Below are 22,432 nucleotides of genomic sequence, written 5' to 3'. Positions count from 1 at the left end.
CCAAGGCCTTCTTTAAAATGCCAAAGAGCCAGGATGTCATTTTGAAAATTAAGGTATGCCTGACCCCAGCCATAGTATTTTCAGTCGCCTCCTAGATATGTGAAAAGTGATCAATGAAGAAGAATGAAGGGATGCCTTTGAATTATGATGTTAGTGAAGAATGTTGAGCATACAGTGGGCTACTAGAAGAAGAAACAAATCTTTCTTGGAAAATGCAGCCAGAATGCTTCTTAGGAGCCCAGATGGCAGGACTTGTCTCACAGACTTTAGACTTTTCTCATACGTTATCAGGAAGGGTCCTTGGAAAAAGACACTACGTTTGGTAAAGTCAGAGGGGGGAAAATCCATCTTCCAAGAGGTGGATTGACACAGTGGCTGCAATAGTGGGCTCAAAGCATAGTGATTTTGAGGAGGGCGTATAACTGGGCATTATTTCATTCTGTTGTACGTAGAAGTTATTGTGAATTGGAACCAACTCAAAGGCACCTAACAGCAACAATGGTGTTCAGTGGTAACTCCACATGGTTTTCAAAAACAGCTTTAATGTTATAAAATTAATATATAATAGATTGCACATAATTAAAAGGGACAGTGATTGTGAGGACAGCACAGAAATGAGCAGTGTTTAATTCTGTTGTACTGTGTGTCAGAACCAACTCAACAGAACCTGTTGGGATGACTCAACGGTATGTCCCAAATACTGCAACTTTAAACATGAGCAGCAGGAATTGGGGAGCAGGAACTGCTTCTAGGTGACTGACCTGGAAGTTAATAACATTGCCTTCTCGGGTCCAGGACTGCTTTCAGTTTTCTCATCTTCACGCACCAAGAAGGTGAAAAGTAAGTGAACAAGAAAGAGAACTTTGGTGTCAGACTGCCAGAGTTGTCTCCTATATCTGCTACTGTCTAGCTCTGTTACACAGGAGGGTCCCTGGGACCCAAAGAAGGAGATACTTAACTTTGGGTTCCTCATCTATCCGTTGGAGCACCTAGCTATAAGTTTGTTGTGTGGATTAAATGAATATATATATATATATATATGATGTTTCATTGACTATGAGAAGGCATTTGACTGTGTAGATCACAACAAATTGTGGTTGACTCTGAGAAGAATGGGAATCCCACTTGATTGTTCTTAATGTGAAACTTATACTTGGGCCAGGATGCAATCGTCAGAACAAAGCAAGGAGACAATGCATTGTTCAGAATTGGGAAGGGTGTACACCAGGGATGCATCCTATCAGAACAGATCATCCAGGAGACAGCTGTATGAGCAGGAAAGTGGCATCAGGATTGGAGGAAGATTCATCAACAACCTAGGATATGTAGATAAAACAACATTGCTTGCTGCAGAATTCTGGTCAAGGACAGCAGCCTTAAATATGGGTTGAAGCTCAACATCAAGAAAACAAAGATTTTCACTGATTGACAGCATCGTGATCGATGGTGAAGAGACAGAGATAGTGAGCAGCTTTAGTTGCTTGGCTCCACAATCAACACTCTTGGTACCAGTAGCCAGGAAATCAAAAGACGAATTGCATTGGGAAAGTCTGCGGCATCTCCAGAGTATTGAAGAGTGATGATGTCAGTTTGGAGACTAAAGTGCACCTGATCCAGGCCATGGTCTTTGCAATTATGTGCTATACATCAGAAAGCTGGACAATGACTAAGGATGATAGAAGGAGAATTGATATCTTTGAGCTGTGGTGCTGAAGAAGATTATTGAATATTCCATAGACTGCTAGAAGAACAAACATGTTTATTCTGGAGAGGGTAAAACCAGGCTGCTTCTTGGAGGCAAAGATTCTGAAGCTCTGTCTGACATACTTTGGACATGTTGAAAGGAGGGATCATTCCTTGGAGAGGGACATCATGCTAGGGAGTGTGGAGGAACAGCGCAAGAGATGAAGACCCTGCATAAGATGGATTGTGACTTGGGTGATGGGGGTAGGTGTGTCAGAGACATGGTTTTAGACCACCAGCTGCTCTGTGGGAGAAGGATCAGCAATCCTCTGAAAACTTGCTGGAGGGTCAGCTATACGTCGGTTCCAACTTTATGATACAGAACAACAACTACTACAACTATTGGCAAGAAGCTGTGTTATACTCATGAAGTGATGCTGTTTGAGGCCACCAGCTGCTTGCTTTGTGGAAGAAGGATGGGCAATCTCCTCCCATGTGATTAACTGCTTCTCAAAACTCACTGGAGGGTCAGCTATGGGTTGGTTCTGCAGTAAATAACTCTCCTTTATAGCGTCGCTATGAGTCGCCTGCGACTTGACAGCACTTAACAACAATAACATCAACATAGAGAGAGAGATCAGCTGGCCCAGTGGACAGAAGGCAGTGCTACGGAGCCAAAGGTGGGTGACTTTTAATCTGCAGCCCTTGGGCCTGTCTTTCATTGTTTTTGTTCAGACATTCCTCTAGGTCCTATAGCCTTGGTGTACAAGTTGCCGTACAGTGGTAACTTGTGGTTGCTGTGAGGCTGAACACTGTGGCACTGATGTGTCAAATGCATTAATGGCTGGTTACCCAATGTGGACAGAGAGTGGGGTGGAGCTCCTTGATTAAAACAAGCTTGGAAGCAGGAGCGGCATCCACTTCCGTAATAGCTTGCCTCTGGAAACCCTATGAACCTGGAGAGAGGATATCCTGAGAGACACCCTAGCATTGAGGACTCTCTTTCATAGGGTCCTTATGAATAGCCTGCGACTCGATGGCACTTAACAACAACAACAACAATCTATCAATCTATCTATCATCTATCTATCTATCTATCTATCTATCTATCTATCTATGTATTCATCATCTATCTAGCTATCTGAGAGAGTGTGTGTGAGAATGCTTAGAACAATGTTTGGCCCATAATAACAGGTATGTTATTTCTAGCTATGGTTCTTTCTTTTCACCATCATGCATGCAAGCAAGGACTTTATTTTGTTGATCACTGTGTATCTATCTCCAGCATCTGGAAGCCTTGGCTTACCAAAGAGAGCTTGACATTATAACTGATACAGCCCATAGATACTTAATGAATTTAATTTTTGCTAGATCTCAGAAAAGTCAGCATTATTACTTCTATTTCACAGAAAGGTAGCTGAGATTTAGAGAAATAGAATGTTCCAAAACTCAAATTTGTTGTGATACAAAGATCCAAAGATGAGGCAAGCTGCGACTATAAAAACTTACAGATTTGTTGAGATCCAAAGTCCTTCCAATTCAAAACTCAGTTTAGATCAACGCTGAGGGTCTAGACTGTTGTTGTTGGGTATTATCAAGTAATGGGGGTAGGTGTGTCAAAGACCGTGAGACCGGCTCGGGGTAGGGTGCGTCTAGACAACACATAACAACAACATAATCATCAAGTCCAAACCAACAGATAGCTGACCCTCCAGAGGGTTTTCAGAGGCAATTATTGTACTGGAGATTGCCCATCTGTCTCCTACAAAGCAACTGATAGGTTCGAACTGTGTGTCTTTGGGTGGGCAGAGAAATTCCTTACCACTAAGCCACCAGAGCTTCTGAGGGCCTGGAAAATGGACAGAGTGAGAAGATCATTTGAAATCAGAAAAACAAACAAATAAACAACCAAAACCCAATTCACTCATTTTAAGTTTTTAATACTTAGCCTGTTCTTGACCAGGTGTCTGACGTTGGGTAAATCTTTTCATCTTTCTGAGCCTCTGTTTCAAGATTTGGTTAAGATTCAAGGTAATCACATGTTGGCAGAGCCAGGCTTGCAGGAGGCTTTTGTAAGTATCTCCTCCATTCCTCAGCTTTAGAACAAACAGCTTTGTAAGTAAATGGCCAGTTTTCAACATCCATGAAACCAGTAAACCCTCTCCCACTCCCTCTATGAATAAACCTCACTACACTGGACCTGTAAGACCTCTTCAGACCAAGGCTGTAATACAGGTTCAAATCATCACCTTACCATATGCAGGTGGATCCTGGGACTCTGGTCCCTATACTCCTTAGAGAAGGCAGAAACCCAAATTAGCCCTGAGCTGGGCGGGCAACTGGAGAAATTTCAGGGGAGTCTAAATTGAAAGGAGCCTCGTCAAGTGAAAATACACAAAAATAAATTACAAAAAAAAAATCTGTATTAAGCAGTCTCTCTGGGGTCTTGTGGATCTTGCTGGTGGTTACAAAAGAGTTGGGAGTCAGTTGACTTGGGCACAGAGACCTAGGGAGAGTTTCACATTCATGTTCCCTCTGGACAGAAACCAGTAGAGGTTAGAGAGATGCCAAGGTCGCGAGAGGAGGGTCTGAGGAGACCGAACCAGGACATTCTAAGGGGTTGGGGTAAGAGAGGAAAGAGAGGCTTCCCTTCTACTGAAATATCGTCTAGGGAGTGATTTTTAAATTAATTTGGAGGGTGAGATCGGCCAGCCCCAACCTGGGCCGGCACGGAGCAAGGGAACAAGGCTTGGGAGGGAGGAGCCACGAGGACTTCTGGGCGGAGCAGCGCACCGGACCGGGGCTCCTGGAGCAGGCGGGGCGGGAGCTGGCCGAGCAGCGGGGGCGGGGGTCCGCGCCGGGAATGCCGCGCCGCGGGGGCTGGGGCGGGGCTTCTGCGGCCCCGCCCCTTACGCAGGTAGCCAATGGGCGCGGCGGCGCCGGGTGACGAGAAGAGCTGAAGTGCTAGTGCCGCGGCGGCGGCGGCAGCGGTGGCGGACGTCTCAGTCCGAGTGCGGGGGGCGCGGGGGGCGTGAGGTTGCGGGCACGCGGAGCTGGGGACTCGGGGATTGAGGAGCGGCCCAGCCGAGGCCGCAGGAGGCGTGTGGGCGGCCGGGCGGCGGCGCGATGCCGCTCGCCCAGCTCCAGGAGCCCTGGCCGCTCATGGAACTGGTGCCGCTGGATCCGGAGGTGAGTGAGCGGGGCGGGGGACTAGCGCCGGCCGCCGGCGAGCCCGGGTCCGCACTGGGGCGGGGCAGTCCGCGACGCTGCTGCAGCCCGGCTGGCGCCCTCGAGGGCGCAAGTGCCCTGCGATCTCTTGCTTACTCTCCTGTTCTACACCACCATGCCGTGTGTGTATATACGCACACTCCCTGTGCCGTGTGTGTGTGTGTGTGTGTGTGTGTGCATGCGAGCACGCGTGTGCGCGTGAGGGGCAGTTTCGACCAACACCAACTCATCATCTAGCTAGGATGAGGACTTCTGTGAGGTGCTGAGATCGGGTCCCCTTCACCTTACACACCTTGGACCCACCCGTGCAGGGGATCCATCCGGATCTGTTGAGCCTTCTTTCTTCAGCACAAAAAGATGTCTGGGATTCTATCAGGGACAAGTTACGGGGTCTTCATTTCTCCTTGACGTCTCCCACTGCTCATGCGTCTCTGCTACTGACTCTGGAAGGATTGCAGTTGAGGAATGTAGGGTGACACAGCCAGTCTGGGACGAGGACACCTCGCTTTCTATGCCTGAGGCTAGGACCAGAGGACAGCTGAGTTCTGTAGCCCAGGCTGTAGAGGAAGGAGTGAAGAGAACAACCCTAAACATTGGAAAGGGGGCTAGAGGGTGAGAGGAAGGACCCTTGTACCTGTCTCCCTTATACAGATATGGCTGGGCCTTGAGGAGTTGGGCCTCTGCCTGCAGAATCCCCCCAGCCCCCCAGAAGCTCTTCCTCTAAGGAGACTGTGGTACCAGGCCCTGTGTCCTTTGATCCCCAGGGTCAAGGTCAAGTCCTTAAATTTTCAGGTTGGAAACTTTTCCCTCAGCCTCATTCTAGTTGGAAGGCAGGTCCCTATTCCAAGAATCCTGAAGCCAGTGTGTAAGAAAGAATGTGAAAACCTGGGCTCAGTATCAGCTCAGATGATGTTTCTCTGTCCTCTCTTACCTGGGGTGGGTCCTTTTGCCCTGGTTCTCAGGGGGTCAGAGTGAGGACCTAATACTTGCCACACGCAGGGTCTCCTTCCCCTTTAAACGGATGGCTGACAGGAGATTGGAGGGTTGGTCAAGGTAGAATTAGGTAACCAACCTGAAGGCGCAATTTGGAGTAAATTGCTCTGGGATGCCTGCCACGGGGTTTTTACAGGCCCTGCACTGGCTGCTCGGAGGTTCTCTCGCTGACTCACCCTCCGGGATGAGGAACACTGCCCTCTGCAGCCCCTGTCTCCCCCACACCTTCCCTGCTGTTGGTCTGTGGGTGCAGGGACCTAGGGTAGGTGACACTCAGAGCTGGATTCTTTTGCTCAGGCATACTTCTGTGACATAGGCTTCCCTGGAGACGCATGAGCTAGGAGAAGTCAAGAGGGACTTAACCCAAAGACTTCCCTTGGGTTATGCTGGTGGAGGGAGACAGCCTAGGGCACCACTTCCTGCTTCCCCTTAGGAATCCTAAGGCAAGGGCCAGTCTCACCAGGGTGCTAGGTTTAAATTTTAGTTCTACAACACCTGAATTCTATGAAAGCAGATCAGCTTATTCCCTAGGATTGGGAGCCATGCTTTTTTTGGGAACTTCATCTTGGAAATGCTGTGTGACCCTTAGTGAATCCTCAGCCTCTCTGGGTTTCTATTTCTCCAGAGCTGTGAGCTGGGTTCCGGTGTCTGCTTCCTGGGACTGAGAGGGGTGCAGGGCCCCCAGCAAGACTGCTTCTCTACCTCATCCCCCTCCCCGTGGAGGTGCCAGGCGACTGGGTGTTATTGTTTGGGTAACAGGAGCCATGGGGCAGCCAGAGCGAGGGTTGGGCTGTTCTCACTAGAGAACAGGGCCTCGCTGTTCTTAGTCCAGGTGACATGTAAATGATACAGCGACCTGACCTGCAGGTACAGGCGCTGCCTCCGGCTCCTGGCTGCTTCTGGCTGGGAAGGAGAAAGGTGAGGAACTAGCAGGAGTATTTGGCAGAAGGCCTGGGATCTGGGCTGCCCTTCCCATGACGCTGCCGAAAATGGGCTGCTGGGAGGCAGGGCCTGGCCCAGGGTGTGACCCAAGTGGAGTAAACCATTGCAAATGTAGGTGAGGAGTCTACCTGGACCTTCCTTGACTCTATTGAAGGCAGTAACTTTGTCTCCAAGCCCAGCCTTGCCATGTACAGAGCTTTGCTACATACCAACAATCCTGCTTCACCTGTGTCACTTTTAGTCTTACAAGTTTTCAAGATAGGATTTTTACCCTAATTTGCAAATAAAACATGTGAACTCAGAGAGCAGAACTGGCTTATTGTTTAATGTTAGAATCAGGATTGGAATCCAGATCTCCCAGTGTCTTCCATCAACTGAGGATGGCTTAAGGATGGAGAAGGGCTGGGGTCAAACTGGTCCAGGTAAAAAGTATTGCAAGAGTGGCTCCGGAAGTTGGCAGATTCTCCTAACCTGGAGGGCCTGGGTCCAGCCACAGCCGAGGTGCTGGCAGTGCCAGCCAGCCCTGGCATTTGGCCCCCGGTCTCCAGCAGGGCACAGGGCTGCCAGTGCTGGGCTATGAACCCAACTCCTGACTGAGGCTGCTTCCTGCCTGCGGGGCACGTGCTGTCCTTCTCCATCTGCTGCCCAGCTTCACCCAGCACTACTCTGGCTACCTCTTCCCAAGGCAGATCTGCTGCTAAGAAGGAAATGAGCCTAATGGAATTTACCTCTGACTTTTGGGAAAGGGCACTAAGATCGGGAGAAATGCAGGAAAGAAACTTCAAGAGACCAAGAAGACCCTTTCCTGAACCTTCATTCAGTATTCTGCAGAGTTAGCGTCATTGTCCCCTTTCATTCATTCATTCAATATTTACTGAGGGGTTATCATGTGCCAGGAACCATCGTAGGCCACAGAGCTGTAGCGGTGAACACCAGACGCTTACATCTTTGCTGTCATAGTTATTTTTGTTGTTAGGTACTATTGAGTTGGAACCAACTCATAACTGACCCTCTAGTGAGTTTTCAGAGGCAGTTTGATAGCATTGGAGGAGATTTTCTCTCTTTCTGCCATGGAACAGTTGGGGGATTCAAACTGTATGCATTTGGTTTGACAGTGCAATTCTTTACCACTAAGCCACCAGAACTACTGACTTCATAGTGCAGTTGAGGAAATGAAGCCTAAGTGAAGTGACTCAGGATCGTAGTGATGGCAGACAGAGTTAGGAATGATGGCCTTGTCTTTGTGGTTGCAGAGATGTTCTTACTGCCTTATACAGCAGCTACTAGATCTGAGAGGCATAGGAGCCCTGCATTCCCAGGACCTTGGATGCAGGGAAGCTCACCTGAGGTCCTCTTTACGCTGAAAGTCCTTTCTCCAGGGCTTGCAATTCTGCTTTAGAGAGAGACCTTGTGTATCACTTTTGACAAGTAAGGTAGGGTTCCATGAAGACTGCCCAAGTAGTGGATTTGGGCCCCGCTGGGCCTGTAGTGCCACCTGAGTCATCCAGTATGGAAGCACTAGTCCTACCCTTTGGGTACCCCTGTCTTCTCCTTTCCCCCCTCAGAGATTAAGACTTGCAACCACATGACTTGGGTTATGGCCCATGTCTGTCACTTGTTTGCTGAGGGACCTTTGGTGAGTTCCTTAACTTTGCAATCCACGTCTGGAAAATGGGAGTAATAGACCCTACTCTAGCCTCCTTCCTGGATTTGACTTATATTTGAAAACCAATGGCTCCTTTTGTTTTCTGGAGAGGGTGATGGGCAAGCCATGGCCCCTTCCCTGGATTAGCCACAGTGGGTTCATTGCTGTTGGGACACAGAACAGGGCGGAGAGCACTCAAGGCTATGTGGTCAGAAGAGGTGACATTTGAGTTGAGCCCTGAAAGTCAAGGTGTTGCCTACAGTGACAAAGCACCAAGGTTTTCTTGGTGGAGGGAGCCATTGTGCAAGTGCTCTGGAATGTGAGACCAGCTAGTTTGCTCAGGGTCTCAGCTGGTTTGGTTTAGCTGAAGAATAGATTGCTGCTGTGGTGTTGACTCTGACTCATGGCCATCTCATGTACAAGAGAATGAAATAGCACCTCATCCTGTGTCATCCTCATGATTACCGGCATCTTTGAAGCTGAAGCCATCTTTGCAGCTATTGTGCCAATCACCTCACCAAGCTTTTCCCTTGCCTCTACTTCATCAAATATGATGTCCTCCTCCAGTATGATCCAAAGCCAGTTTGTTGGACAATGTTCTGTTGTGATTCGTATGGTTTTTTGGAAGCCGGTTGCCAAGCCTTCTTAGCCTGGAAGCGTTGCTGAAACCTGTCCTTCGTAACCCTGCTGGTATTTTAAATCCCAGCGGCAGTTTTCAGCAGCATAGCAGCATAGCATCCTAGCAATGTGAAAGCTATCAAAGTACCACAAACTGACTGACAGGTGGTGGAGGACAGAACTAGGACCTGATGCTAATAACCTCTTTTGTTTTTGGGGCAGTTTTAGACCACATCTTATTAGTGTAAATACTAACAGAACTTGTTTTATTTGTTCATGGCACCCCTCCCCCTTTGTGGTATGCCACTTTTATCTTTTCTCCCCATTTCACAGATGAAGAAACTGAAATTCTGAGAAGGAAAGTAACCTTGGGGTCATGCAAGTGATAAAACCCAGAATTTGAATCTAAGATTAGATTCCAGAACTCACATATTTAGTAACCATGCTAGGCACCTGGAGATGACCGCCTTGAATGCTATTCTAAGGGGCTGCAATAGTTTGTAGGCAGTGGGGAACCTGCAAAGGTTTGGAGCCTGGTCCATAGAAGGTCCTCAATAAATATTGCTTGAATGAATGAGTGGCCAGGTGCACCGAGTGCAAGATTAAGTGTTAAGAATGATGAGGGTAAGAAAAAAAAAGAAGAAAAAATTAAATTTAAAAAAAGTTAAAAAAAAAAAGAATGATAACGGTTTGGAATGGGAGGCTGGTGTGATCAGAAATATTTTGATCCTTTATGGTAGAATTCATTCTGCAAGTGTGTAATCCCTTCAGGCCCTGATCAACCCTTTCCAGCTCCTCAGGCAGCTACTGAGAGAGGGTGGTATGCGTATGTATGTGTGTGAGGGGCCTGAAGAACACTTGGCCCCTGGGGAGGATTAGGAGGCATTCCGGGGGCTCAGGGGGCAGGATGTCCTGGGAGTGGCAGAGGAGCTGTGCCAGAGGCAAGGAGATTATGTAATGGACAGAGCACAGCTGTGCCTGCTGCTGCCAAGCCAGGGTACAGCTGCCCTGTGGACCCAGATCCTGGCTCCAAATTCCTGACCTGCCCCAGGCTGGGACTTGCCAGTTGTTGGGCACCTCTTATCTGCCTCACTACACTCTTGCTATGCCAGGAGGGGTGGGGATGACTCCTTTCAACTTCCCAAGGCCCAGAGAGGAAGAGGGGAGGTTACTCACCTCACATCACACAGGAAAGGATGGGCTAGGTTTTGGTGCACGCTGGGGGGTATACTGCTCACCAGAGGACAAAGTCTAGTTATAGCAAGAATTAGGACTATCAGAGGGTGGGCTCTAGTGCCCATTTCTCCCTGAAGGACCTTCCCCTGCCTGGATTGTGCAGTGCTCTTCAGCAGATCTCTTTGAATTCTCATCCTCTCTAGTGTTCATTTTCTCAACTTCTGACATTTATCAGTTGTCATCAAATCAGTTTCCTACTCATGTCAACAGCATGTGGTGTATGTATCAGAGTAAAACTGTGCTCCATAAGGTTTTCTGTGGCCAACATTTTGCAAGTAGATTACCAGCTTTTGTTTCCGAGGAACCTCTGGGTGGACTTGAACTTCCAGCCTCTCAGTTAGCAGCTAAGTTTATTAACTACACCACCTTGGCACTGAAGCAGACCTATTATGAACCCCTCCTAGGTGCCAAAAAGACCAGATTTTAAATTCTTGTTTGCCAGTTGTGTGATCCCTCTTAGCCTCAGTTTCTTTCTCTTTCCAATGGGGCTGTGGCCTGCCTCCCAGGGCTGTCATGGGGATTAAATGGTTCCACAGGTGTGAGACCAAGTCCAATGCCTGGCATGTCCTGCTGGCTTGGAAGCAGGCAGCTGTTAGCACCACACCCTAATCTCTGATTTCCTAGGACTCCTGTTTATTGGGAAGGATAGGCCAGTGTGTAAATAGTCCCTGGGGTGTGACACGTATGGTGCAGGAGCTAAGGATCTAGTGGAAGCAGCAGTAGTTCTGCCTGGCCCAGGCAAGAAAGGGGTCCCTAAGAATCCACACCCACCTTCTCTGGACTGGACACCTTTTCATACTTTGTCTCCTTTAACACTTGTAGCAACTCCAGGATGGAGATGTAATTACGCCCATATTACAGATTGAGAAACTGAGGCCTGTTAAGGTTGAGTAATTTGACAAAAGGCCACAGTTTGTTTCTGAAAGAGCTTAGAGTCACACATGATTCTTCTTTCTCACTTGAAAGAGATGATATTTAAGTGGAGTCTTCAAAGGTGAGGTATTTACTAGGTAGAGAATGTGAGATAGGGAGTATTGGGCCCTTGGGAAATTCATCTGAATTGTGAGGCACTATTGAAGGAGGATTCTTAACAGCCAATGCTTCCCCCTTCCCTAAAAGTGGAGGTGGAGGAGACTTCCACCCAAGAGCTCCTGTCTATACCTCTCTGGCTTCCTTTTTAGTCTCCATTGTCTTTCTGTTCTAAGCTGGTAAATTCTGACAGTATTTTCCCTATCTCCCTTCTCTTTTCCAGAATGGCCAGGCCTCAGGGGAAGAAGCTGGACTTCAGCCATCCAAGGTGAGGATCAGGGCGAGTGCCCTGGACCAGGGCCAGCATAAGGGGAGAGTGCTTGCAGGGCCTCAGAGGAGAGAAGGTGCCCTTGTCCCACCTGGTGGAAGGTCCGTGCTTCTTGCCCCTTGCCCAGCTCAGCCTTCCTTTTCTAATCTCACTTAATGTTTGTGACAACACTGTGTAGAGAGATTACTTGGTCAACTTCCTATTTTGAAGGTGAGGAGACTGCGGACCAGAAAGAGTTGGGAGCAGAATCCAGGCTGGTTACTTATCAACCAGGCCAGGTCACTTCCTTGGTGTATTTGTTCATTCTGCTCATGCTCAGTGTGAGAATGAGGCGGCTGGGATTAAGTGATGGAAGATCCATGTATGGTGATGCTTGAAGGAATCTGGTGGTTTCTCAAGTCTAACCAGGGCCCAGCCATTTCTCAGGGCTCCCCACTTCTAGCCTCACACCCCTTGTTCCCTCAACCCCTGCTATCTCTATTTCCTCTAGTCTCTTCCTGTGAGCACCTTAGCTATTGTTGTTGGTTTTGTGTGTTGCCAAAAGCCCAGAGGGGGTTAATAGTTGTATAACCTCGAGTGAGTGTCTTGTCCTCTCTGGGAAAGGACCATACCCAGTTCATGGGGTGGCTCTGAGCCACAGGAGGTATTGAGTGTGGAGAGGCTCTGAAAACCACTTAGGCAGAGGCAGAGCATGGCTGCTTGCCCCAGCCTTGCCATGTGACTAGAAGCTCTTCTGCCTTCTGGGTCTTCATTTACTCATCTGTAAATCGATGACGGTAGTGCCTACCTCACAGAAGTACTTCGAAGGTAGTGCTTGCCTGGCCCAGGATGGCTTCAGTGTGAGAAGCATGAATGCCCAGTGTATTGCTTTGCCAATCACCTCATCTTCCAAGTGGGTCTCTGCTGGGGCACTGGACCTGCCATAAATAGGACCTTTGAGATGAACCATGACTGCTGTTTGCCTTGACTCAGACCTGAGATAAGGAAATAGAGCTAGGTGGGGCAGGGCAGGGTGAGTGAAATGGGCACCTACTGTGCCTCTGTAGGTTGCTATGGCAACCTTGAACCAACAGAGGCCAGGGAAAATAATGTGGACTGAGCCCCTTGTATGTCTTTTCTTGGCCACATATCTGAAGGATCTACCCACAAATTAGCTTTCTCTGGTTGCCTAGCAACAGGAAGGGACTGTAGCTCCCTGATAGAGAACTAGGATGATCAGGTCGTTGGGTTGAGGTTCTGGGGTTTGTAGAGGAGCTTGATGCTTTTGGGGAGCCTGTGTTAAGCACAGCTTCTAATATTGAGAGCTAGAGGGGCTGATTCCAGGAAAGAAAGGGCAGTCTCTTCCTGTGCGATTTACTTCCCCTGAAAACCCACTGTAGAGTCACCAATGGGTTGGTTCCGACTCGACAGCACACAGTGACAACAGAAGGGCTGATTGGGAGAAGAGTGAAAACTTGACTCAGACAGGTAACTTGCATTTGGTCTCAAGTCTGTGACATTTGTCTAGAGTTGAAGGTCCTGAAATGAGAGAAGGCTAGGGATGGATGGGATATAGAGAGCCTTGAATGCTACATTAAAGAAGAGAGTAAGTTTAACCCATGCACTGCCCCAGGAGCTCTGCATATAATTCTTACAATCTCAGAGGTGCGATTAATGTTATTAGGTGCTGTTGAGTCTGTATCAACTCAAAGGGGTCCTGTGTGACAGAACTAAACTGCCCTGATAGGGTTTTTTTAGGCTGTAACCTTTATGGGAGCATATCACTAGGTCTTTCTCTTATTGGGCCTGGTTGGATTCAAACCACCAGCCTTTCCATTAGCAGCTGAGCATTTAATCATTGTATCACCAGATACCTACCATTCCTCAGGGGTTGAGATTATTATTATCCCCACTTTACAGATGAGAAAATTGAGGCCCAGGGTCACATAGCAAGTGATAATAGAACTTGAACACAGATTTGCTTGGCCTCAGAACTCCTATTCCTCTTAGCTCAGGGCACCTTGAATGCTGGAAAGGAGAAGTGGTTGGTTCTTGTGGACCCCTGTGGCACCATAGGCCCCCAGTGTCCTCAGAGCTCAGTTCTAGGCTCAGTACACCAGGGGGCGCCCAGCCTGTGGTTAGACTCAGGAACGGAGCTGGCCACTAGCCAGATTATCCTTTGGTCCATCAGACGTTAAGTGCACACTTTTGTGGCACTGGGAGACTCCAGAATGTAGTCAATACACACTACTCTTAGAGAAACTACCAGTCTTGGGGATAAGAGCTGTGTGATGGTGCTCTTTTTGGGAAGAACATGACTACTGGGCCCATAGAACCTTCATTCCATACCAAGCCCATACTGGGCTCTGAGGCCTAGAACATAGCGTGTGCACTCCAAGTGTACCTCCCTCACAGTAGTATGATGAAACAAACATACCTGGGGTATCTGAGCATGGGACTGAGTATGGTCCAACAGACAGTCACTTATAAGCAGAGTTGGGGTGGGCTACGGGGTATCACACTACCTTCACTGCAGAGATGGCATTTAATGGGCCTTGAAAGACAGATAGGATCTGGGATGGGGCCTTCAGGTAGAGTAGTGGCAGGGAGGGAGACTTGAGAGTTAGGCATCCTGAGTTTAAATCCTGCCTGTTTCTTGTTTGCTTTGTGACATTAAGTGTGTGACTGGTGTTTCTGAGACTCAGATTCTTCCTGCAGGAGCTCACCTTTCAGGGCCAACTGAGGAGAGACTGATGCATGCAAAAGAAAGCATGCTACAGAGTTGGTGTACCGTGTAGGTATTCAGTACTTTTTTGTTTTATTCATTTGGGTTTTAGCAGCAATAGTGTGTGGACTCCAGGCTGAAAGTTCTGAGGATCATTCAGCACCTTCAGCACACCTGATAGCCTCAGGCACTCTGGGGCTGCATCCACCTTCCAGGGGGTTGGACTGGACACCCCGGGCCCCCTCCCTCAGTTGTCTCTGGAGCTGGACCCCTTTGAAATGCTTGCAGGTCTATTTTGAGAGCTGAGTGTCTCCCCCCTCCCCTCCTCTCTTCCTGTTTATGAAACCCTGATCCCTCCCGGATTCCTCATTCTGCCCTGGCCTGAGCTCAGGCAGGATGTGACTGTGGACTTTGGGGAGCCTCAGGCAGCCTCAGGTGTTGAGGGGACTTTGCCTGGACTGGCCAAGGCAGATTGAGCCCACCTTCCTAGCGCCTGGGATCTTGGGGCTGGGCTCTGACCCTGTGGTCTGCCCCAGGGAGATCCCACAGCAGTAAGACTGGCCAGCTAAACTAGGGAGAGGCTCTGTTTACAATGCCCCTTTGTCTCTGTGGCCCAGTTTGCTTCTAGAAACAGCTTTCTGAGAGTGGACCCTGTACTTTTAACTGTTATCCTGCAGAGGAGCTCTTCTTGGCTTCCTATCCTTCACCCTGACCCCTCGACCTCAACTGGTCTTTCTACTTGGAGTGTTTTCTTCTGGTCAGCACCTACTCATCCTCAGGCCTCAATTGGCCTGCTTGTCTCTGAAGGTCTTTGCAGAACTTGCTCATATATGCTTCCCCAGTACACCCATAGCGCCTTGATTGCAGTTCTGACATACGACAGTTGTGTTTTATTATAATGTATTTACTTTAGGGGAGTTCCTGGGTGGTACAAATGCTTAGCATGTTTGGCTGCCAGCTAAAAGGCTGATGGTTTGAGTCCATTTAAAGTCACTTGGAAGAAAGGCCTGGAGACTTATTTCTGAAAAACCAGCCATTGAAATTCCTGTGGAGCACAGTGCTATTCTTAACATACATGGGTTTGCTATGAATTAGAATTGACTCAACAGCAAATGGTATTTCTTTAAGGGGACTCTGAGGACAAGGTGTGCCTTCTGGTGTTCTGCTGTAGACTGAGATAGAGAAGGGGCTAACGTGTGAATGATGTGCAGAGGGGAGGCAGGCTGGCTGGCCTTGTTGGAAGGGTGATAATGAAATGCTTAAAAGCAGAAACTTTGTAAGCAAACAGACAGAAATTTCCCTTAGCAGTCTCCCTAGCCATGTGGCCTTGTGCAAGTCACTGTCTCTGAGTCTAGTGTCCTTGTCTTTAAAATGGGAATGATAATGTATCCCTTGTTACTAAGGCCTAGGATCTTCAATCCAATGCTAGCAGTAAGCACAAGGTCTAGCAGGATCCACAGCGGCAAAGGTAGAAGGAAAAAATGCAGCATGCTATAACTGCTCAATTAATAAGAGGTACAACTCTCATCATTACTGCACATTAATTTTGGCCTAATGCCTGAGACCCAACTCCTTTCTCAAGGAGACCTGGAAATTAGGAATCTCACCTCAGCTGCCCAGAGGCATGCTGGGAAATGAATCTAGGAACATCTGTTCCACCAGAGGGCATAATGCCTGGGAGGCCCTGCAGATCTGCCAGCTGCGGAAGGGGCTGCTGGTGGCAGTTAGGATGGGCAGGCAGGTGGACTTGAGGTGCAGCTGGAAGAGGAAGGCCCAGAGGAGCCTTTGGGGGCCAGAGATCAGGCTGGGGGGCTGCAGTCTCGTAAAGTTTCTGTATAGGAGGAAGTAAATAAAGAGGAAGTGTCTATGGGGGAGAAAGGGGCAGGGAGCAGGGGGATGTGAGCTGGTGCCTACCTCCCCCTCCCATCACCAGAGTCCACACAGTCCTCCAAAAACCCCTCTGTGACAGCGCTTCTAAGACTGTTTCCTTCCTGTTGCCCATTCCTGTTCCCTGCTGGCCTTAGAGGTTCTTCCTCTGCTTCTGGGAGGTGAGCTGGGGGTGGGGGGACAAAGTTGGCACTGGCCTCTCCTCTGTTGCTAGACCAGAACGCTCTGGGGTGCCCAAGTCTGCCCCAGTCCCAAGCCCCTATGTGAGGAATCTGGGTAGCAATGAGCAGTGTCAGCGAAGGGGACACCACCCATCAGCCGCTGTTGTTGGAGGCCCTGTACGGGCCAGGAAGGGGAAGTCAGTCTGTGTGTACATGGGGGCGTGGATTTCCACATAGGGGATGTCTGTGGAAATAGTTTCCTATCAGTGTGTGTGTGTGTGTGTGTGTGTGTGTGTGTGTGTGTGTGTGTATGTGAGAGAGAGAGAGAGAGAGAGAGATCCTGTGGGTATCCTTGTGTGAGCAAGAAGGTGGGGCAACATGGAAAGGGTGGGGCCTGGGCAGCTCCTGTCCCACAGCCACCTGCTCCTCCATCCAGTCTTTTGTGTTGGACTCACCAGTGGACACCCAGACTCCTTGTCTAAGGACTGTTACTCTATTCACTGGCCTTGGCCTGGCAGGCTTCTTCAGGACAGGACTCAGAGTATGGAACCTTAGAGTAGGGACTCTGTGGACTAGCATTTCAGATGGGACCACCCTTGGGAAGGTTGCTAGGGATAGGAGTATTTTAGGGAGTTGCACCTAAGCTCTGGGCCTGGCAGTTTGAGGCTGTCTCCTTATTGTCTCCATTTTTTCAGAACCCCTCAGGTGGATACCAGCCTGTCCACTATGCTCCTGCATCATCTCTGTGTGATTCTGCCTGCGTCCCTGTCTCCCCCTTTTCAGGATGAGGGGAGACAGGAGGGTGCATCTCTGTCCTCTTTGGGATCTGCAGTATTCTGTCCTCAGCAAGGATCCTGACCATCTTCTGTCCCTCCTCCCTCAGAGGGGAAGTAAGAAGGAGGGGGGTCAGGGACCCTGCCTTCTGGGCTGAGAAGGCTAAAAAAAGCAGAAGTATAAGGGGAGTAACGGGGCCCTCTGGCCACTGGCTGGAGCCCCACCATGCAGACCCCAGCAGACTTCCCCAGACTTGAGAGAGATGTAGTCCTTTGTCCCAGAAAGGTGAGCAGAGAGGTGGCCTGCCTCCAACGTTGTCTGTCACAACAGCTGTGGGCAAGGAATCCGTTTGAGGGTAGCTCTATCCCCTGGGGTTTCTGGGTGGCTGCCTCGGTCACCATTGGATGAGTGAGATGGAGGCTCAGATCTTAGAATCAGGAAACGGGGCGCGGGGGGCGGGGGTCCTGTGTTTCCTTGGCCTACCCCTGCCCCTCTCTGAGCCAAACTTCCTCCCTGTTCCTCCGGGGGCTTACACTCAGGGATCCAATTAGCCAGCAGCTTTCTGTAGCTGCGGCCCCCACTCCCCTATCCCCTAAAGATGGGGCTGTGTCTCTGAGGGTCAAGACCTACAGTGGGAAGTCCCCAGGCTGACCCTGGTGCTGAGGGTGGGGGCGGGCTGGGGTGGGCAGGAAGTGGCTCTGGCTGACTTACCTGCCCACCCTTTCCTGGCACTCAAGGCCAGTAACCAGGGGAGGGACTTGAGCTCAAGCTGGCTTTGCTGCCTGCCTTCTTTTGAGCCTGTGAGTCCTTCTCTGGGACTCAGTTTCTCATTCTCAAAATGGAGATAATGACTCGGGATATTTTGGGTCAGAGTCACCTTTAATAACTGAGGAGATGGCCTCTTAGACCACTCTGTTTGTCCTGGCTCTCCACAGAGCCTGGGCTGGGAAGAAAATCAGAGGAAATGAAAACCCCAGGCATGAGTCTGCTATGTATACTGACTGGGCTGTTCTGCTGAGTCCTGTGGGATGGTAACCCTACCTCACTACCTTCTGCACCCTAGGCTGACCAACAAAACCCGGAGTTGAGCCCTCTAGCCCTGGACATGGCCCCTTTTCCTGAGAATCCCTACCCTGCTACCTGTCTGCTGGCTGTTATATTCCATTTGCTCTAAGCATCTGACAGTCTCCTTGGGCCTCTTACTCGTGGGCTGTCCCTGTCTGCTACCCACCAGGTTCTTCTCTTGAGTTTCTGTCTCTGTCTCCACCTGGCTTCACCTATTGGCTACATGTCCCCATCTGTCTCTTCTTGCTGGGCTTGTATCCCCTTCTGCCTCTGCCTTGTTGGCTACAGGAACTTCTCTGTCTCTGCCTGTTGAGTGTACGTCCCTGTCTACATTTGCCTGCTGGGTACATGTTTATATCTGCCTCTGCCTCTTAGGTACAAGTCCCTGTCTGGCCCCATCTGTTGGGTACAAGTCTTTATCTGCCTCTGCCTGTTGAGTATGTGTCCCTATCCATCTCCCTGTTGGGTATGAGTCCCCATCTGCCTCTACCTGTTGGGGATGAGTTCCCATCCGTCTCTCCTTCTTGGCTACATGCCCCTATCTGTCTCTGCCTGTTAAGCACATGTCCCCATCTGCCTCTGGACACACTTCCTTCTGTCTCTGCCTGTTGGGTCTGTGTCCTGGTCCACCTCTGCCTGTTGGGTATGTTCTTTCTTCCTGTCTCCTTCTGTTGGGCATGAGCCCCCTGTCTTTGCCTTTTGGGTGAATGTTCTGGTCCATCTCTGCCTTGTTGGTATGTGTTCCTTCCTGCCCTCCCTGTTGATTGTCTGTATTTATCTGTCTTCACCTCTTGGGTTACCTGCTTCTGCATATGAGGTATCTTCCTTTATCTCTTTCCATGTGGCATTGAGCTCCTGTCTCCACCTCCATCTCATGACTGCCTGTCTTCACCTCCACCTCATAGACTCTTATCTGCTCCTCAGCAGCTGGACTGGCATGGGGCTGTCCCTCTACACGTCCTACACAGAGGCTGTGGGGAAGGCCGGGGGCTAGTCCTCAGGCACTGGTGAGGGGGTGAGGAAGGGATGGTGGTGAGGGTGTAGGCCTGGAGCTGGGAAACCACAGGCCCTGAGTGATTGGCGGTCCTGGGCCAGGCCCAGCCCCCAGCCTTACCCTGCACATCCGCCTTGCACCCGGCCACCTCCGCGGCAGCCCCGGACGCTGCCTGCTCCTGCCATGGTGCCACAGCCCTGCCGGGCGGATGGAGCAGGATCCCAAGCCGCCCCGTCTGCGGCTTTGGGGCCTGCTCCCCTGGCTGCCCAGGAAGCAGCGGTCCAGGATGAGCCAGATCTCACTGCCTGCCCCGGGCCCTGGCTCTGGCCCCCGGCGGGACTCGGTGAGTGTGCCCGGTGTCTGATCCTGGCCTGACTATGGCTCTGCTGGCAGGTGCTGGGGCAGCCAGTTTGGGCCGTCAGATTTGGGCTGTTTTAGCCCTCCTCTGGTCATGTTGGATTGTCTGACCCTGTTCAGAGTTGCTTCTTGGGGACGTAAGGAGACACTTCTTGTCTCTTGTTGATGGATTGGAAGGTGGGCAGAGCAGTCCTAGAACAGCCAGGACCTAGCATGGTACTTCTCATAGGCTTGTATGGGAGAAGCTTAAGAGGGAGGGTACTGAATCTGATCTTAATTCCCAATTTCCTAGGTTGTTGGTTACTGGGTTGATGGGAAAGTGGGAGAGTCCCAGATTACTCTTAGGTATTTGTGTATCTCTCCTCTATCCTGATCAAAGGAATCCCCCCATTTACCACCCTAATCAGGAACAAAGGCTCGGCTCTACTCCCCAGTATGAGAACAAACCCTACTTCCTATTGTGGTAAAACCAAAAACCTTTGCAGCAGGGGGAGGGGAGCCTCCCAGGGAGGGCCTAGAGGGAGATCTCTGGGCCTCAGCCAGAGCCTGGGGTTGGAGAAGTTCTTCTGGTCCATTCTTGGGCATCCTGGATCAGAGCAGCAAGAGAAAAGGAGCGCTTTGGTGGTTTGACCTGCCCTGACCTATTCTGTATTGATGAACTGAAGACTGGCCTTGCTAGGAGAGCTGTGTGGTCATCTGGTGGGAGTGGACTGGGGTTTGAAGATGTGCCCCAAATTGCCTCAGAGAGGACCTGCCATATCCACTTATTATCTTTCTCCACCAGGATGAGGGTGTTCTCAAAGAAATCTCCATCACGCACCACGTCAAGGCTGGTTCTGAGAAGGCTGACCCATCCCATTTTGAGCTCCTTAAGGTTCTGGGCCAGGGATCCTTTGGCAAAGTGAGTTCTTAGCCTGCAGCTGGTAGCAGAGGTGGGAAGTGAGGCCTCACATTTCAGGGCCTCATGTGTGGGGAGTTACTTCTGGTTAAAGTGGTGAGGGGTCATCTTGAGGTTCAAGAAATTGGGAGTAAGAGTTGATGGGCTTTTCCTCCACTGCCCTCCCAGGTCTTCCTGGTGCGGAAGGTCACCCGACCTGATAGCGGACATTTGTATGCTATGAAAGTGCTGAAGAAAGCAACACTGAAAGGTGAGTGGGGAGCAGCTTCTCAAGTCTGGGCACAGGGCTTATGGAGACAGCCCAGTATTCAAGGGCCCTGGGTCTGATGAGGAAGATAGCTCTATTCTTAGTAGCACCGAGTCTGAATGGGGAGAAACTGGCCTGCTGCCCCTCATCCTACCCTACCTGATGGGGAAGACAAGACCTGCTTAGGAGAAATAATTTCAAGGCATTGATTGTACCCCTCCACCTGCTTTCCTGAAGGCAAGTGCTCACCTTCTAGATGAATGTCTGTCTGGGAAGAAGGCAGTGGAACCAGACAGTGCATTGTGGTGAGGGAAGGAGCCCTCATATATGAGGGATCAGGCAAGGTGGGCAGAGGTGTTTAGTTGCTTCATGACACAAAGTCTGAGGATATCACTATGGCCTTCATTGGCTTAGGGTGGAAAGAGGCATGAGAAAAGAGGCAGGAACCCAAGGAGGCAGCTGGACCAGGGAGGAGAAGGCAAGACCAAGACAGGGCTGAGGAAGTAGATGGCACAGAAATTTAGAGGGAGCAGGAAACTCTGGTGGCCTAGTGGCAGGAAGCTGCACTACAATCCCAAAGGAGCACAGTTCTAATCCACCAGATGCCATGCTGGAGGAGGGACAATCTCCTCCTGTACCGGTCAAGTCCAATTTGATGGCACACACACACACACACACTAATAATAATAATAATAATAATTAATAATAATAATAATAATAAATTTAAGGGAGCTCTGGTGGCCTAGTGGCAAGAAGCTGCACTGCAATCCCAAAGGTATGTAATTTGAATCCACCAGATGCTCTGCTGGAGAAGGAGGGGCAATCTCCTCCTGTACCAGTCAGATCCGATTTGACAGTACAAACACACAAAATAATAATAAAATAAAATAAAGTTTAAAAAAAAAAAGAAATTTAGAGGGAGCATGAGCCAGGGTCTAACATACTAACGACAGGAGACGTATATGGATGGTTGGTAGAAAACTTTCAATATTGACTCTTTGATTGTCTTGGGAATCAGTGCAGCCAAGACCAGGTGAAGTGGGGACAAGAGGAGGCCTCAGGGATATTATGGGTCATGTGGCCAATAAAGAGCTATCTCTGTAGGGTAATTGTAGCATTGGTGGCCCTGGGCCAGCCTAGGTTAGGAATGGAAGTCATTCTCTAGGAGGAATCGTGAGCCACAGGGAAAGGGAACGATAAAACTTGGTCTTGATAGGAAAGTCGCCCTGGCTGAGAGAGTAGAGGCCATCTATACACTGGGTGGGTGCAGACAGTGCTATGACAACAGGGTACATATCTAGGTGGGTGGGGATGCCCAGAGGAGGGTGGACTGCACTCTGGAGAAGGAAGGCTCAGAGGTCTGGGTACACCTAAGGAGTAATCATTTACATTATTCTTTGAAGGGCAATTTAGGAGTTCTCCAGACAGAAAATGATAGAGGAAGTGTACTCAGGGAAGGAGAAACAGCCTGAGCAGAAGTGCAGAGGCAGAAAAATGCAAGATTCATTTGGGAAACAGTGGGTAGTATAGTCAACAGCAGAATGGTCCCTGCCATGTGTTGTGAAGGAAACAAAAATGAGAATAGAAGGTGAAAGTACTTCAAAGGGGAAGCACTAGAGGCCTTGACCAAGCTTGGGAGATTAAGAAAGGCATTTTGGAGGAGGAAGACCCTAAATGAGATGGGTGGACCCAGTGACTGGGGT

The 22,432-nt window shown here is 49.7% G+C and overlaps 1 protein-coding gene across 4 annotated transcripts in view; it reads left to right on the top strand.

Moving 5' to 3' along the window:
* The first annotated feature begins 4,638 nt into the window (after positions 1–4,638).
* Positions 4,639–22,432, top strand: part of RPS6KA1 (ribosomal protein S6 kinase, 90kDa, polypeptide 1) — a 43,264-nt gene continuing 25,470 nt past the window's right edge. Inside the window, exons 1-4 of one of the 4 annotated variants that reach the window (XM_006883480.1) lie at positions 4,639–4,872; positions 11,598–11,642; positions 20,369–20,485; positions 20,651–20,732. In XM_006883480.1, the coding sequence (XP_006883542.1) occupies positions 4,810–4,872; positions 11,598–11,642; positions 20,369–20,485; positions 20,651–20,732 (307 nt within the window). In that variant the 5' untranslated portion in view covers positions 4,639–4,809. Of the gene's footprint in view, positions 4,873–11,597; positions 11,643–17,393; positions 17,454–19,392; positions 19,571–20,368; positions 20,486–20,650; positions 20,733–22,432 lie in introns of those variants that run through there. The other 3 variants (XM_006883481.1, XM_006883479.1, XM_006883482.1) reach the window with 3 other exon arrangements.

This window comes from Elephantulus edwardii, unplaced genomic scaffold, assembly GCF_000299155.1.
Source record: "Elephantulus edwardii isolate Elephantulus edwardi_28Jun2011 unplaced genomic scaffold, EleEdw1.0 scaffold00028, whole genome shotgun sequence".
Taxonomy (NCBI): domain Eukaryota; kingdom Metazoa; phylum Chordata; class Mammalia; order Macroscelidea; family Macroscelididae; genus Elephantulus; species Elephantulus edwardii.
The sequence above is the reverse complement of the archived record's forward strand: the minus strand, read 5'-3'. Positions and strand labels throughout refer to the sequence as shown.